We start from the raw sequence: 15,606 nt of genomic DNA on the forward strand, positions 1-15,606 counted from the left end.
GGTCACTCAGAACGAGACAATACCCACAAACAGGCAAAACCTACAGCCAGCTTGAGCAGGGGCCCATCTTAGCTGGACATGGTGCCTTCCAGAGCAAAATGGCTCAGGACCAAACCCCTTCTCCTGCAGGCAAAGGAGTGCCAGCAGTATCAACCCACAGAGCGACAGTGAAGCATTGTTCAGGGATATCCAGCCATTCACTGTCTTGTTTTAATCAGTCAACACTCAAGACAGACAGCGGGGCCAGAAGTCCTCTATCTTTATCTTTTCTCATTTAATCTCCAGCTGACATTTTATTGTGGAAACATGCCTCGTTCCTTGCTGTATGAATCCATCTCTCCCTCTTCTGTGATACTTTGCCTCAAACAGGCTACACAACTCTACTAGTTTTATACAGGCAGGTGTGACATGCTCCAACTCTCCCAAAAAACCACAACTGCTTGTTGGGCTTCAGCCAGGTACAGGCATCGAATTGCAGAGGCAGAACCAGCAGAGCTACCCCAGGCAGGGAGATGGGGAGCTCAGCCCCCCACCCCTGCTACCCAGTGCTCCCTTGGGATCAGCTGCCCAACACCCCTCGGCTGCCCACAGTAAAGGGTCTGCCAGGGCTGCTGTCACCTGGATCTTAGGTGCTTCTCCACAAGCGGCACCACCTACCTACCCTCCACCCTCAACAGCCGTTCAGATGCTGAAGCACCCGGTCGGTGACCAAGGCGTATCTCAGCTGCCCCCATCTGCCAGCCGTGCCCTCCCAGCCTTGCTCTGACAGCCTTTTCCCACCCTCCAGATGGACACCACCTCCTCCGCTGTGGCTGCTGGGGGCTTCTTCCCTGGGAGAAACTCGTTTCACCTGGCTTAGTACCTGCCTGAGTCCGCCAGCTCAGGAAACATCTTCATTGGTGACAACGGCACCATACCTGCCAGCAGGAGGGCACAACCAAAAGCAAACCTGCCCATTCTTTCCTTTCCAATGTACTTCTCCAGCAGCAACTTTTACACTGTCCAAACTGCAATAAAATACCCAGTATACCATGGGAGAAGTAACTCTGTGAACCCCTAAAAATGGATGACTTGGCATTTACTTCTCTATGCCATCTACAGCTGTTCAGACCTGCATTAACAAGCAATGGACAGCCCTGTAAAGCCTCACAGCCCACCTGTATTTCACCAGAAGCAGGATGCATTGTGGAACTCTAGGTAGGCTGACTTGCCTCCAGACTGTAGTGTTGCTAAAACACAGTCCCACTGGGAGCCAAAATGCTTTGAAAAGATAAAAAGTAAAAAACAAAGGTACAGGCAGGTTAAAAGAAGCTCCCAGAGCAGTTCCAAGGCCATCTGGCATGAACGGTGTGGGAGCAGGGAGCCAGTACCGCTGATGGGAGCAGAGCAGGCAGCCTGACTGGCAGAGGAACTTCAGCTGCCACACGAGGAGCATCCTTCCTGTACCATCAGGCTGTCGCCTAATTTCAACACTTAAGATCCCACTTAAGGGCAAAAAACCCCAAATGCCATGAACTTCAGGCCCAAAGATAAGGCTCTGGTTAAAACAGGCTTTTAAAATGGTTATAATTTTGAAAGTCCATTTAGATTAACCGTAACTAGCCTTAAACTATATACATGTATCTCCTTGCCACATTTGCAACCCACGCACAACGTTTCGCAGTGCCAGCGAGCTAAATCATGTGCAAGTGTGCAGAGTAAAAGGAACCACAGGCTTGAAAAAAAGCCCTGGGCTGAAATTATCTTTCATTGTTGCAAGTGGCACAGGAGATGGCAACAGCAGAAGGAATCAAGAATAAAAATGGAACTCACTTGTTTACCTTGTCATTTTTGTCAAAACATTATGACACTACTTAGCACACAGCCCGCTTCTCTGTTCTACTACCAAAAATTCAGATTCTTTCACCTATCTTCACATGTTACAGAAGAAAGCCGAGAAGAGTAAAACTTCCAGGGAGAGAAGTGCATGTGCAAAAAATACAAAGCCCAGCATGAGAACTTAAAGCTACATCGGACTCCCTTTCCAGATAGTCCAAACACCAACACGAACAGTGACCCTCCAATTACACAAACTGAGATAACAATGAGCAGGCAGCCAGCAAAGGAGGGTAGCAAGAAAATAAAAGGAAAGTTTGGGCAAGCCTGACAAAAAGCAAAGCGCAAAAAAAAAAAAAGGGGGGTGGGGGGGCGCGTAGGGGGGAAGTGCAAACCAGGATTTTAAATTTGCAATTAAAAATAAAAAAATCTCGACGGTTGTTTTAACAGAGAAACTCTCCAGTGCTTTAGGCAGAGCTCTACCTCTCAAAAAGCAATTAAAGCTGGTAAGAAGCAGCAGGTTTTTGAACAAGCAAATTGCACAGTTGTGGAGGAATTTGCTTTTGCTGCCTTCTTTTCAACTCGGCTGAGACTCATTTTCTACCTGTTCAACTAGCAAAACTCAGGGAACTGGTTGGTTCTAGTTATACTTTGAGGTTTTGTGTTTCACAAGAGCCCCCCAAAATGTAAACCTGTTTTAGCATTCTTGTACATTAATGTCACGATTCTCCACTTCTAGCTCCCCCAGCTTCTGCCACAGACAAGTCAATCAGATTTGGTATATGCCCTAGAATGGGAAATGGGAGGTCTGGGTTTAAAGCAAACAAAAAATAATTATGTCAGTGCTCTGCAAAGTGTTGGATCCAAACTTGGTGGATCTGCTGAAGTCTTCAATCCAAAACACTCAGAAATTTTACTTACCAAAAAAAAAAAAGGGGAAAAAAAAGTTTAACTTGTTGAACTTAAGAGAAAAGAAGAAAGGGGCAGACCTTTTAGGAAAGGAGACAAAGTGTGTGGGTGCAAAAATATAATAATGTGCCATAGTTCACCACCTTAGAAGAAATCAGTTTTGCTTTGTTTGGTTTTGTTTTTCTTAAGTGCCAGGGAAACATACTTCCCAAAAGGTGGCTTTAGAGTTTACGGGCACCAAGGTGGAAGCATGAAGAGAAGACATGCAAAACCGCCAGGTTTTCATAAACCCTTCTTGAAAAAGTGCACCGTGTTTTTAGTAAAAATGCGTATCTACCAAATCTCCACTGACCATGGGCCACTTGCATACGTAAAGTCGCATCAATATGCAGCGTCAATGCTGACATTTTTGCCTTCTCCTTCCACCCACCTCCCCGTTTTTTTTTCCTTGGGAGACATACAGCGCCACTGCATTAGAACGTACAAGAAATGAAAACAGTGAGTACAACTGATATAGATCCATTGACTTTTTATTATAAATGTACTTGTCACTTGGCTTCAAAAAAGTTGAAATCAACCCCTATTTTCTGTACGCCAGTACAAAGTAAAATCTATTTTACAAATTAAATACCTAAAAATTTGACAAAAATATTAAAGTTTGATGGAAAAAACAGTTATAAAAATCTTAAATCCCCTTTTAAGAAGGTAAGAGATAACATCCCCTCCCAACCCCCACAGTCCTGTTATACAATATTAATAGTCTTTTTTTTAGAATAGGTAGGTATGTTATATCTTGCTGTTAGCATACAAGTCACTAATAGCTTTATCTGTATATACTCCAGTTAGTGCATGAATGCCATCTGATTGAATATAATCAACTATCTTTAACTGATACCTAATTTACATTTCATAGCTTGCATAGTTTGAAGGGACAAAAGTTATACTACAGCTAATCATAAAAAAAGGTGGTTACAGTGCTATTTTTAAAGGCAACAAAGTAATTGCCCCCGCCACCCCCCACTCCCTCCCCCCCAAAAAACAACAACAACCAAACCCCAAGAAGTTATCGGTCGGCTCTGAGCAGGGGTTAAAATCACTGGCAGCTCTTCTGCCTGGCCCGCCAGGGTGGGCTCTGCCTCACACCCACTGCCCACTGTGGGCAGCCCCTCCGCACTTTACAGCAGCTAGCGCTACACCGAGCACATTTCAACCCCTGCAAGGGATACGCAAGAAAGTGACACTGTCAAGTATTTTTTTTCTTTTTTTTCTTTTTTTTTTTTTTTTAAATTGACTTTTCCAAAAAAGCTCTCCACTGCACAGGGGTATGCCTCGCTGAAAGCTCAGCACAGCTGGGTGTCTGACCACTGGTGTGGCAGCTGTGCCCAGGCCAGTCGGCCAGTCCCCTCCTGCTCCTGGGCAGCTGGAGGGCTGCCGCTGGACAGCATTGCCAGAGGGACTGCAAAGAAGAGGCAGGAACCAACAATGGCTGGTTCGTTTCTTTTTTTTTCTTTAACTTCGCAGAGACAGAGCAATTTTACCTTTTTCTTTTTAAAAAAAAAACCACACCAACCAACCAAGGGGAAAAAAACAAGTAATAAGGACTTTGATTTTGGAGGACATTTCTCTGTTAACATAAAACCACTTAAAGGGCGGTTGTATTTCAATAGTAAACTACTTGACAGTGTCCCTTTAACCTTAAAAATAAAATAATGTCAGTATTGCAATGAATTTCAAGTTTTCTTGCATGTAGTCATTATAAAGTAGTTTTTATCATGCTCTCGGACCTATTCTACAAGACATTTAAAAGCATATCATCAAGGAAAATATAAGGCATACTTCTCAGGAATTAGATATCTTGGCACATTTGAGCATACTGTCTTTTTTTTTTAAAGCAACACATATGGTCAAATATACCTTTCTTCTTCCAACATTGAACAGGGTTTTCTGTACTTGGTTTTAAATACTGAGATATTAGAGCCTTGGTAAAGTACCACCGAGCACCTCCGGGAAAAAAAATAATTAAAAAAAGCCAAAAGTAAATCAAAACAAAAAGCAAAACCAGAAGCAAAATCACACAAACCTTTACAGTCATTTTAGTCTTTCATTATGATCATTCATCAAGTCCTAAAACATACATTAACGTGCATTAAGAAAAGAAAAAGACCCCCCCCCAGAAACAACGAAACACGCAGAAGAAACCCAAAACGAGACAAAAGCTGACCGACCACAAGTTCTCAGACACTGTTCACACAACTGCCAGCGAGCTGTTACAAGCTGTACTGGTTTGACTGGACCCGCGTGGCCTGTATGCTTCTCGGGTCAGCCAGATCCTGGGCAGGATCTGGGTGGCACGGGCAAGGAAGACCACGGGGGAGCAGCCTGCCCCACCACTGATGCTCCCAGGAGCTGGGAGGGTATGGAAGGCCACTCTGTTGTGCTCTCATTGCCTCCCACTACTTATTGCTGGGAACACAACAGTGGCGTGGAACTACGAGTGCCGGACCGCGTCCGCCGGCAGCGCAAGACAACTTTTGGGAGGGCAGTGAACAGCAGGACCGAGACAATCAATCAAGTAACAAAACCAAAGCAATTAATTTCCTAACTATGTCTAGCAGCATAGGGAATGCAGTCCCGCACACATCACAGTTGAAGTACAATAATCGATGGAACTGCCCATCCAGACCCTCCGATTCAAAAGCAGGTTATCAGACAGATGTTTACATGCAATTGAGAACCATTTCAAATGTCACATTACGCACTCCAAAAGCTTATTTTACTACTGGGAAATAGGAAAGTGCACATTAAAGCAATTTTAAACATTTCCAGTGATTGTTTAGAAGAAACAGAAACAGCTCACTACCGGCATCTCGTATTTGACTTTTAACTTTCTGTGAACACTAACAGCAATCTTCTTTAACGGGAAATAATGCATGGTATAATGGAAACAACTTGTTTTGACACTTACAGTACACATATATATAAAAAAAAAGGAATTATAATTTCAAGTGGGAATAAAAAGACACGAGAAAGTAAAACTCTTTACAACAAGCTCTTTACCCCACCCCTCCCACCCCTCCCAAACTCCATCCTTGACCATCAGTAAAGAGCGCAGGCAGCCCCTGCTTGCACAGGGGTGCCTTCTACGCGCAGCAGCTAGGTCTACCAGATGGCTAACTCTGCCAAAAGCATTAAGAAAAATGATTGCATCCCAAAAAAACCTCCAAGTGGAACGAGATCCTAGTTTCTCTGAAACACTGTCTATGAATTCCAGCCAAGAAAAGAAAAGAAAAAAAAAAGTTTTGTTTTCACTGTTTAAGGCATCTTTTTTTTCATAACGTTTTCTCTTCACTCATCATGATGATAGTCATGCAGCAGTTTAATGATAAAAATATATTAATATTTTACTATACAGCAGCAAGAAGTTAGTCAATTAAAAGCACACCAACTTTTTTTTTAAAAAGAAAAAAAAATCAACAAAAACAACCTGTAAAAGTCTATTATTATCCTTATTATTATTACAAACAATTTCAATTTGGAGAACACACCTGGACAGATGATAGCGTTTTGACAATTCTGCGTTTCCCTACCCTAGGCTTTGACCAGAGCCCACGAGCGCACATGCCGGCAAGGAGGCTGGGACGGGGAGGGAAGGGCACGGCTAGGCTCGTCAGGTATGTAGCCAGTAACAACTAGCACCACAGCTACATGGAAATCCGTTACAGACACACACAGGCTTGGCTTTCACTTTCCAACAAAACTCCGAACCCCATGGCTCAGTAGGATTACTCTGCAATCGCGTTGCACTGATTTCTAACAGGCCTACAGAAGTTAATCAGCACTGGTAGGGATCAAAGCACAGGCTCGGACCTCGCACAAGTTCAGGAGACAGTGCTAGTGCCAGTGGCGACATGGAAAGACTCGCTACCTGCTGTCCAAAAACAGGTCGACTGGAAACCGCTGCACATCAGGTTAATTACTTTAAGTACACAGAATAAAAAAAATATGAACAATACAAGTACATCTCATATACACAATAATGACAATACGCCTACTCAGTTGTAAACCAAACAGGTGCAGAAAAAAATATTAAGGGAGGAAAATTCTTTACTTTTCTCTCTCTCTCTTTTACTTTTCCTCTTTTTTTTTTTTTTTTTTTTACTATTTGAGTAACTTTGGTTCAAACGTAAAAATCACAAGTTAGCAAATTTCATTTAAATGCCTTTTTTAATAATTTTTCTTCATGTTCACAGAAGTTTCACTGACCATTTTTATATGTTTAAGGTCCAGATGCAATGCATATTGTATAAAAGAGAGCACTTATTGTTTACCTTGCATGAATTAAACCTACGTACCTTTTAACTCTACAAACTTCTGCATAACATTTAGACAAAGCTCAGACACACAGCATGCCTAGCCCTCATATATATATACACATCTCTAATCACAGGTATATAGGGTGTCAAATATACTATAGTAACCTCCATGTAAGGTTCGAAATTTGGTAACAAAATGAGAAGAAAAAACTAAAAATATTATTTTTACGTGTTCTAAAATATCTCTTTTTTTTTTTTGTGCTAAAGTCAAATGTTAGCTCAACATGAAAAGGACTTTTTCTTTTTATATAATTCAGCAATATTATAATCTTGACCATTTTTGCAAACACTTTTAATAATAATAGCTTAAACGTGTACAAAAGTTCTCGGTTAATTAGGGAAATAAACACTCAGTTCTTTATATTTTTAATCAAGTAGGAAACACAGTTCATATATAATGTTATTACTTTTTTTGACTTTTTTTTTGTGTGTTTTGTTTTTTTTTTTTTGTTTTAGCAGCTGCTTACTGTTTGATACGGTGGGTAAAGTGGAGGAACATCCAGCGATGGGTGGCGGGTCGGAGGCGCTGCTGCCGGGCGGCGGGGGGCGCCGGGCGGGCGGCGCTGCCGGGGGGGGCGCCGGGCAGAGGGGAGGGCCGCTCGCCGCCGCCCCCCCGCCCCGCCGCCCGCCCGCCCTCCCGCCGGCGGCGGGGCCAGTCCGCGTTCCGGGGGGGCGGGCGGTCAGTCCTCCTCGGGCTCCTCGGCCTGCAGCAGGGCGCCGGGCGGCCCGGCGGCGGCGGCGGCGGCCTCGGCCTCGGGGGGCGGCTCGGCCCCGGCGCCCGCGGCGGGGGCGGCGGCGGCGGCGGCGCGCTTGTCCCGCTGCTTCTCCTGGATCTTCTTCATCTCGTCCGAGTACTTGCAGAAGGTGTGGCCGAACTTGGCCCAGACCTTGTAGGGGACGGTGATGGAGTTGCGGTAGGTGGGCTTCACCTCGCTCACCCGCATGAACACGCCGTACTTGTTGGAGCCCACGTCGAAGAAGAAACGCTTGTTGTCCACAGTCAAGGAGGTGCCCTCGGGCAGCTCGGCCGGCTCCTCCTCCACCCCGTAGTCGTCGATGAGCTTGGCCAGGGCGTCGCGGAACTCGATCAGGCCCTGGGCCGGCAGGGCGATGGTCTGGCCCTGCGTGGAGCCCAGCCCCGGGCCGCGGTTGACGGTCTGGCGGACGCGGAGGAAGCGCCCGCGCTGGTTCTCCTTCAGATCCATGTAGTACTTGCGGTTCTCCCGCACCAGGAACTCGCTCTTGAGCGCCCGCCGGGGCTCGTCGGCAGCCTGCGCCAGCTCGGGGGGCTGGCTGGGCCCCAGCTGCGCGTAGTGCTCGATGAAGTCGCCCAGGTAGTCGCGGAACTCGACGGCCACCGACATGGAGAGGGTCAGGCGGCTCTTGTTGCCACCCGCCCCCACCTCGGCGATCTTGAGGAAGCGGCCCTTGGCGTTCTGCTTCACGTCCAGGTAGAAGCGCTTGTTCTGGATGTCCACCCGCTTGGAGGCCAGCTCCTGCGTCTCGTGCTGCAGGCCGCCGCCCGGGCCGCCGCCGCCGCCGCCGCCGCCGCCGCCCGAGCCCGGCCCCCCGGCGCCCGCCGCGCCCCCGCCGCCGCCGCCCTGCTCGCTGCCGCTGTCTCTGTCCGCCATGATGCCGCCGCCCGCCGCCGCCGCCGCTCGGCCTCGGCCGCCGCCGCCGCTTCTCGCCCGGCGCCCCCCCCGCGCCGCCGCCCGCGCCGCCGCCGCCGCCGCCGCCGCCTCCTCCTCGGCCGCCCCCGGCCGCCGCCCGCCGCCGCCGCCGCTCCGCCCGCCGCCGCCGCCGCTGCTGCAACAGCCCCCGCGGCCACCAGCCGGCCGCTCTCGCGAGATCTGCGGGAGCGAGGAGAGGGCGCGGGAAGGCGGCAGAGAGCGGCCCCCGACGCCGGCCGCCCCGCCGAGCCGGGCAGCAGCGCCGCGCCGCCGGGCGGCCGCGCCGAGCACCGCCGCCACCGGGCGGGGGCGGGCCGCCCCCCCGCGCCGCGCCACTCCCCGCCCCCTGCATCAGCAGCTCCCGGCGGCGTTCCCGCTCCCGCTGGCAGACCCCCGGGTGCGTACCCGGTGGGTGCCGGGCTGCGGCGGCCTCCCCGGGTGGATATCCAGTGGATACCCGGTGGGTACCGGGTTCCCGCCCCCGCCGGGGGCTGCTGGCGGGACCGGGAGGCGCCGCCGCCCTCCCTGGAGGTACGCTCCGGGAGCCGCGCGTCCCCGGGAGGAAACCCTCTCGGGCGACCGCGGAGGAGCGGGTTTCGCCAGCCCCCGCCTCTCCCCCCATCCCAGTGCGGCGATCCCTGTGCTGGGACAAAGCTCAGTATCAGGGGGTCGGGCGGGGGAGCTTCCCGGTGGGAGCACGGAGGGGGCGGGATGGTGGTGTATGTGAATTCGGGGCTGCTAATGTAACGGATGAGTACACCCACGGCGCGGCGGGGTGCCGGGGGCGCGGACTCCCGCGGGCGGAGTGGGACGGGCACCAGGGTGGAAGGGGCAGGGGGCGGGGAGGCAGCCCTCCGAGCGTTCCCTTGCAGGTGACCAGTTTGCTTTTTATTACATTGCTGCTTTCTGGTGGGCTTTGGAGGAGGTCCCTTCGCTTCCAGTCCTTGTTACCGAACACTGAATCCTGAATCCCAAGCCAGCTGCAGCCCAAGTAAGGATGCTTCCTCCCAGTGCTGAGGGTCAGGAAGCAAACTGGCAGCCTGGATTTGGCCAGAAGTCCCTTCTCTGCCTAATTCCCTGCCTGCTGCTTCCAGGACGGTGAGTGCTGATTTACGTGGAGGGCATCGATCTACCTTAAGCATCCCAAAAAACCTGCAGGTGTTACAGAAGGCAGGCGTACTACCAGGCAGATTTCATGGTGGCCCGCGGGATGTGCTCTGCGCTGGAGGAAATAACGTATGCGTTCATCAAGGAGAGAGAGAGTAAATTGCTAAGACATCTGCATGTCTTAGATGTTGCTTGGATATTGTGGGAGGAACCCCCAGTCTGCCCCATTATGATTAAAGCCTTGGTTATTAGTGACTCCATGGGTAATAAAAAAAAAAAAAAAGAGAGAGAGGAAAACTGTTTCCTTTTAATACAGAAGCAATGTTTTGGAGCTGCAGCTCGCAAGCTGTCAGCAGCTGTACATTGGCTTGCAGAAATGCCCTGAACGCCTGGGACATGCGGTGCTGTGTGGATGCTACGTTTAATCTTTAGCCTGCCTGAACACGGGAGCTCTCCCGGTGCGTGCCCGGCACAGGAGCTGCGCTGCACCCATGTGGCAGGCTGAGGGCTGGTGATCGGGCAGCTCCTCTCCCGATTTGCTCTTTTTATGCTGAAGCCAAGTGACGTTAAACAACCTTAACAGAGGCCTAACCGTGGCGCCTCGGGTTGACACCAGCAGGTAGCCTTATGGAGTCTGGACCGCTCCGCTTTATTCACCCAGCAGAGAAATACGTAACTGCTGAGGAAACACATCTGGTGAAAACCTGACGCCCGGGAGCCACGTAGCCGGTTTGTCTCTGACTGTGGTGGGCTGAGGATTGCTGGTAGTGACAGTGCTGGCCAAGTGCAACCAGCAGCAGAGGTCACTTTTCCACCCCAGTGGAGGCCAACACTACTGCCTGTGGAGTGGCTGCTCTCCAGGTGGACACTGGGAATTCTGGGAACAGACCAGCTGGTGTGTCTGCTTTACTGGGGGGGTGGGCAGACTGCTTGCCCAGCCTCATTCGATGTTCTAGTCACAGCAACTCCCTAATACTTTGGGTTTGGGTCTGAAGTTGGCTTGAATGCAGGTATTTGCTTATTTAAGTGTGTTTTTTCTTCCCAGCAGGTAATTTTTTTCAATAGGAGCTCAACCATAGCCACCTCTCCCATGTGTCTGGCCATGGCTGTGCCGCAGGGACCTGCATTAGTCTGCCCAGTGCTAAAACAAGGTAATGTGGCCAAGGCAGGCCTGTGATGAATGAGAGAAGGTGCAAAACAGGACAGACAAAGGTGATGGAGAAATGCAGGAGCCAGGGGAATGTCTTCATACCTCGTCCAGGTGCTGATGGTCAAAGACTAGATAGGGATCTTGCAGGGACCTCCTGGGTCACATGCTGCCTTCCCTTGCTATTGCAGCCGTATCACTGTGTCCCATGTATTTATCAGACTTCATGTTGGGCTGCTTCTGTGGGTTCTGCTGAAACCTGCTCCAGACCTTTTTGCTCTGAAAATCAGAAATCTTTTCATCCCCAGCCTGAATGTGTCAGCGGCTTCTTTACAGCTCCACAACTTTCAGCTTGAAGCTTTCACAAGGTTTTCTCATGTTTTCTCCCCTTCCATGTGTCTCTCAGTAGCAATTGTATCCCCTTCAGCCCCAGTTCTGGTAGTCTAAGTAAGACCAGCTTCTGGTCATTTCCTCTCGTAAGACAAATCCTCCTTTCTTTGGCTGTTGTAGTCATCCTTTATCGCACCAGTTTCAGTTCCTCTGAAAGACAGGGGAGAAGGTTTTCAGAGTCATGGCTGGGATTTCAGGCTTAAGATCAATGGGCCTTTTGTTTTGAAATCCAGTCTGGAGGGCTTTTAAAAACATATCTGATCATTACAGTGAGCATCTCAAAGTTTGGAGCCCAAGCCTGTTATTCAGCCACAAAACAGCTCTGCTGACTCCAAGAACTTGTATGAACATTTATAATCGCAGGAGGGAATCTAAGAGCCATTCAAACAACAGATAAGATTAGTAACGAAAGTCACTGGGATGCAATTGTTATTGTCCAAGGCAAAGAAAAGGCTGTCACACACAGAGGGTGTTGCCAAGAAAGATGCATTTGAGTTGCTGAGCCATTCTTTTCCCATCTGCTGTCCGAATTCTGCTGTGATCTCCCCAGATCTATTGAGGCTTAGCTGGGTGATCTGCTGGATGAGGACGCAACTGAGTTTAGACTTTGGACACAGCTTTTTGCCAGATCTTTGCCTTGATCTAGTCCTTGTTCAGTGCTCCCACCATGGAAAAGGGAGGCATATTCTGGTTCAGAGCATTTTCTGAGCCGTGGCAGGACTTGGAGCAATAAAGCAACCAAAGCAAAGTTGCCGTTACAATGCCTTGGAGCCAGAGCAATTAGAAGGCAGCCACAGCCACATGGGGATGTCTGAAGCTGTCCAAAGGCTTAGACCAGCCCCCGAACTGGAGTGTGTAATGCTACGGTGAAAGCTTCCTTTGCTTTCCACCTGGGTCCTCTTCAGAGCATGCCTTTGGAGAAGGGAGTTCAGCACGGCTTGTGCACTGTCTGCAAGGCATTGGTTGCGCTGTGAACAAGCCCCATCGTGTGCAGTGAACAAGAAACTAGCACACCACATATGTAAGTCATTTACAAAGACAGGAACGATGAAGTGTGCACACAATAGAGTTGCTATTAGGTCTGTCGATCCTAATTAAAAAAATACTTCTCAATGAAAATTATTTATAAAAAGAAATCACAATGTCCCTAAATCAAATTATTTGTGAATGGTTTTTAGTCTCCCAGATCAGTTAAAACTCCTGTGTTAGTCACTGGACATCATCCAAACTACATGCTGAATGAATAACATGTCTGCCAAATTTCATTTTTTTTCACCCTCGCCCAGTTTGGCACAGGTCAGTTTTCTAAATATCTTTCAGAACATCAAGCAACTGTAAAATAACAATGGAAAAGCTTGGCCACAGTTAACTAAAGCCCTCCAGTTGTAGGAGGGCTTTTTTGGTGCTTTTGAGCTTTTCTCAAAAAAAGTCACTCTGGTTCCTTCAACAATCTATTTTGTGTGAGCACTGAGGCAAGGTTTCCCCTTGGGGGTACTGGAGGATCACTGCTTGACAGGTCACCCTGCCAGGGAGTCTGGCTTCCAGGTGTTCCGAAGTGGAGCACAGCTGGATTCAGGCCGACCCTTGTGTCATTCTGGCCACCTGCTAGAGATGGGCATTGTGAGGACATACCAGCCATTCCTTGTCCACAACTGTAGTTCCCACAGTGAGCTGTGGAGATGCCTCTTTTGCTCACTCTTTGGGAGAAAAAAAAGGGGATGGGGGAGGGAAGGGTAATTGTCTTGCTTCTTGTATCTGCAAAGATAAAGGGCTAATTCTTCTAAGCACCACGTGAAGTCCCATCCAAGTGAATTAAGTTTGGGATTGTTTTCACGATGTTTTTTTCCAGTTATGCAGCATGCTTTCTCTTTTCCCTTGACTGGCCTGCAAGTCTCCCTGCTACCCTCTTCCCCTTTATCAGTTCTCTCTCTTTCTGGCCATGGAGGGCTCTGCAGTGTCATCACCTGCAGAGAGCAAGGATCCTTGCCAGTTTGTGGTTCTCAGTGAATTTAGAGGGTTAGAAACATAGTTCTCTATCTCCCCAAACAGTCTAGTAAGTGCTGGCTGCTGTTCTGTTGAAAACAACGAACAGCCACCAAATTCTAATCTTGCTGGCTTTCAGTGACAACAGTTTATAAAACTGGGGCACTCTGCTCCTTGCCTCCTAAGGAGGAGTAAGGAGTAGAGCCCAGGATCATGTACAGTATTTACCAAAGGTTGTGGAACCCCTAAATGTGACCATGCCTTGGTCCAACACCAGCAGACCTATTCCCAGATGGACCGGGGCTGTGCTCACCCCACTTTACAGCAGCCTGCCTCCCAATATCCAGCTGGCTTGTTTGCCTCTAGTTGAAGTGGTGTGATGCCCAGCAGGGCCTCCTGCTTCCCTTTGCTTTTCCCATGCCCACAGTGCTGGCTGGGAAGGTGCTTCATCCCCAGGGGTGTCCGGAGGATGGACATAGCTGGCTCGGTGGGACAGCTGGCTCTGGCTCCTGGTGCACCAGCTGGCTCGTCCTTTTATTAGGATGAGGGCATTCCTGTGTTTTTTGCTGTATGATTCCTGTTGTTCTCATGCTGCCTCACTGGTGTCCCCACAGCTGTGTCCGGGTGGGCCTGGGATGCTGTTCCTGCAGCCATGACTTCAGGTCCTTGACTAGTACAGCTGTGCAGCCAGCCAACTGACAGCCTTGCCGGTCTTGCTCTTCTTTCTGCACTTATGGACACGCTGGGGTTTGTGTGCTGTAAATCCATCCCCTCAAGGCAGGGTTTTTGGAAAGTGTGCTTTAGAAAGCGCTGGCAGGCATTGTCTGCAGCACTTCGGGGTTTCCCAGCCCTGCCTGAGAGAGGTGCACCCTGTTCTTGTGCCAGATACCTGATTTATCCTGCTGCTAATTTACAGCCTCCAAAAGCTGCTGGATCACACCAAGTGGGGACAGTAATGTGTTCAAGACCAGTCCAGCAGTTGCAGGTCCTGCAGAAGAATAGAGTGGGAGAAGGCAGTGCTGTCCACACCACGTGGAGAGGAGCCTTGGCTCTAGAGACTTCCAGGTATGAGTGTGCCTTGGCCCAGACAAACCCCCATGCCCCTTCTAGGCTGGGGGAGCTTTCTGGCCTTTTGTAACATCTGCTTTTAATGGCTCCAGCCTCTCCCTGATGCAGTTTCTTGCAGGCTGGTGGTTCTTTCCCACTACTTTAAACCCCCTTTCCTTAAAAAGCATATGAGGTTGTTGGCAATTCTCAAATCATGGACGAGATCATTTACAATCCTTTGAAACATCCTTCATGTGTTCCTGGGTCCAAATAAACTTCTACAGTGTTCAGACAACCTGCTGAGAGCCATGCAAACCCATTTTCTCACCCATCATTTCTCACCCCTTTAATCTCAGGATGGTATTCAAGTGCAAACCCAAAGCTACTGGTCTCGTGGGGTTTCTTTCCTCCAGTTGTTCTGTCTGCAGTGTTGTCTTGGTGGGAGCATAGGGCATTAACTTGAAACGTGGAGGGGGGGAAGTTTCCTATAGTCAGCGTATGTCCCCCAGTCCTTGCTCTGCAACAGGCCTGGGGCAGCTAGAGAGGCCAAGGTAACACAGTTTATTTTGTGAAAATAGTTCAGCTTGTCTTTCAGACTCCTGCCTGTGCAAGTTGAATTTGACAGGTGGCTGCCCTGTGGAGACCTCTCCCTGGCTGGACCGTGGTCTGGTACTGGTAAAACCATTTCTTCAGGCTTTTTATTACTGAGCCTGTTGGATGCTTTGAGATGAATCGTTGAGCCTGTTGGATGCTTTGAGACAACTGGTGCTGGAGGACTGAAGTAGCTCTGCCACAGCTCCTGGTCAGAGCTGCCACCACTCATTGGAGCTGGGGAGGTGTGAGGGAGGCACCTTTGTGCCCCATGGCTTACTGCAACCAAGCTCCCTGTGGGGCTATCTCATCCACCAGGAATGTTGACATACAGTCACATTTGTCCTGTTGGCCCTCCATGGCTCTCTACTGAACACTCCAAGCACCATCACTGCAGTGAGTTTGTGGTTTCCCTGCTAGCACTTCCCAGGCCTACCACCTTGTCCCAAGCGGTGGGATGCTTCCAGTTCAGGAGTCAGTCTCCCTCGTAGACTGCTGTTTCCATACGCTGCTTCCCCTTGCCCCACTGAGAAATGCCCCTCTCAGCTCCTAGCCAGCATGTTTCCAGTGTGAT

At 49.4% G+C, this 15,606-nt stretch overlaps 1 protein-coding gene across 1 annotated transcript; it reads right to left on the reverse strand.

The window, feature by feature from the left end:
- Positions 1 to 6,082: 6,082 nt before the first annotated feature.
- Positions 6,083 to 8,867, reverse strand: PURA (purine rich element binding protein A). The gene has a single exon (XM_055719068.1). The coding sequence runs from the start codon at positions 8,726 to 8,728 to the stop codon at positions 7,778 to 7,780; it is 951 nt and encodes a 316-aa protein (XP_055575043.1). The 5' UTR covers positions 8,729 to 8,867; the 3' UTR covers positions 6,083 to 7,777.
- Positions 8,868 to 15,606: the final 6,739 nt, after the last annotated feature.

The sequence above is a fragment of the Falco cherrug genome, chromosome 8 (assembly GCF_023634085.1).
Source record: "Falco cherrug isolate bFalChe1 chromosome 8, bFalChe1.pri, whole genome shotgun sequence".
NCBI classification, from domain to species: domain Eukaryota; kingdom Metazoa; phylum Chordata; class Aves; order Falconiformes; family Falconidae; genus Falco; species Falco cherrug.

Bases quoted from the DNA above. Each gene is read 5' to 3' on its own strand.
- PURA (XM_055719068.1), bottom strand. From the start codon at position 8,728: ATGGCGGACAGAGACAGCGGCAGCGAGCAGGGCGGCGGCGGCGGGGGC.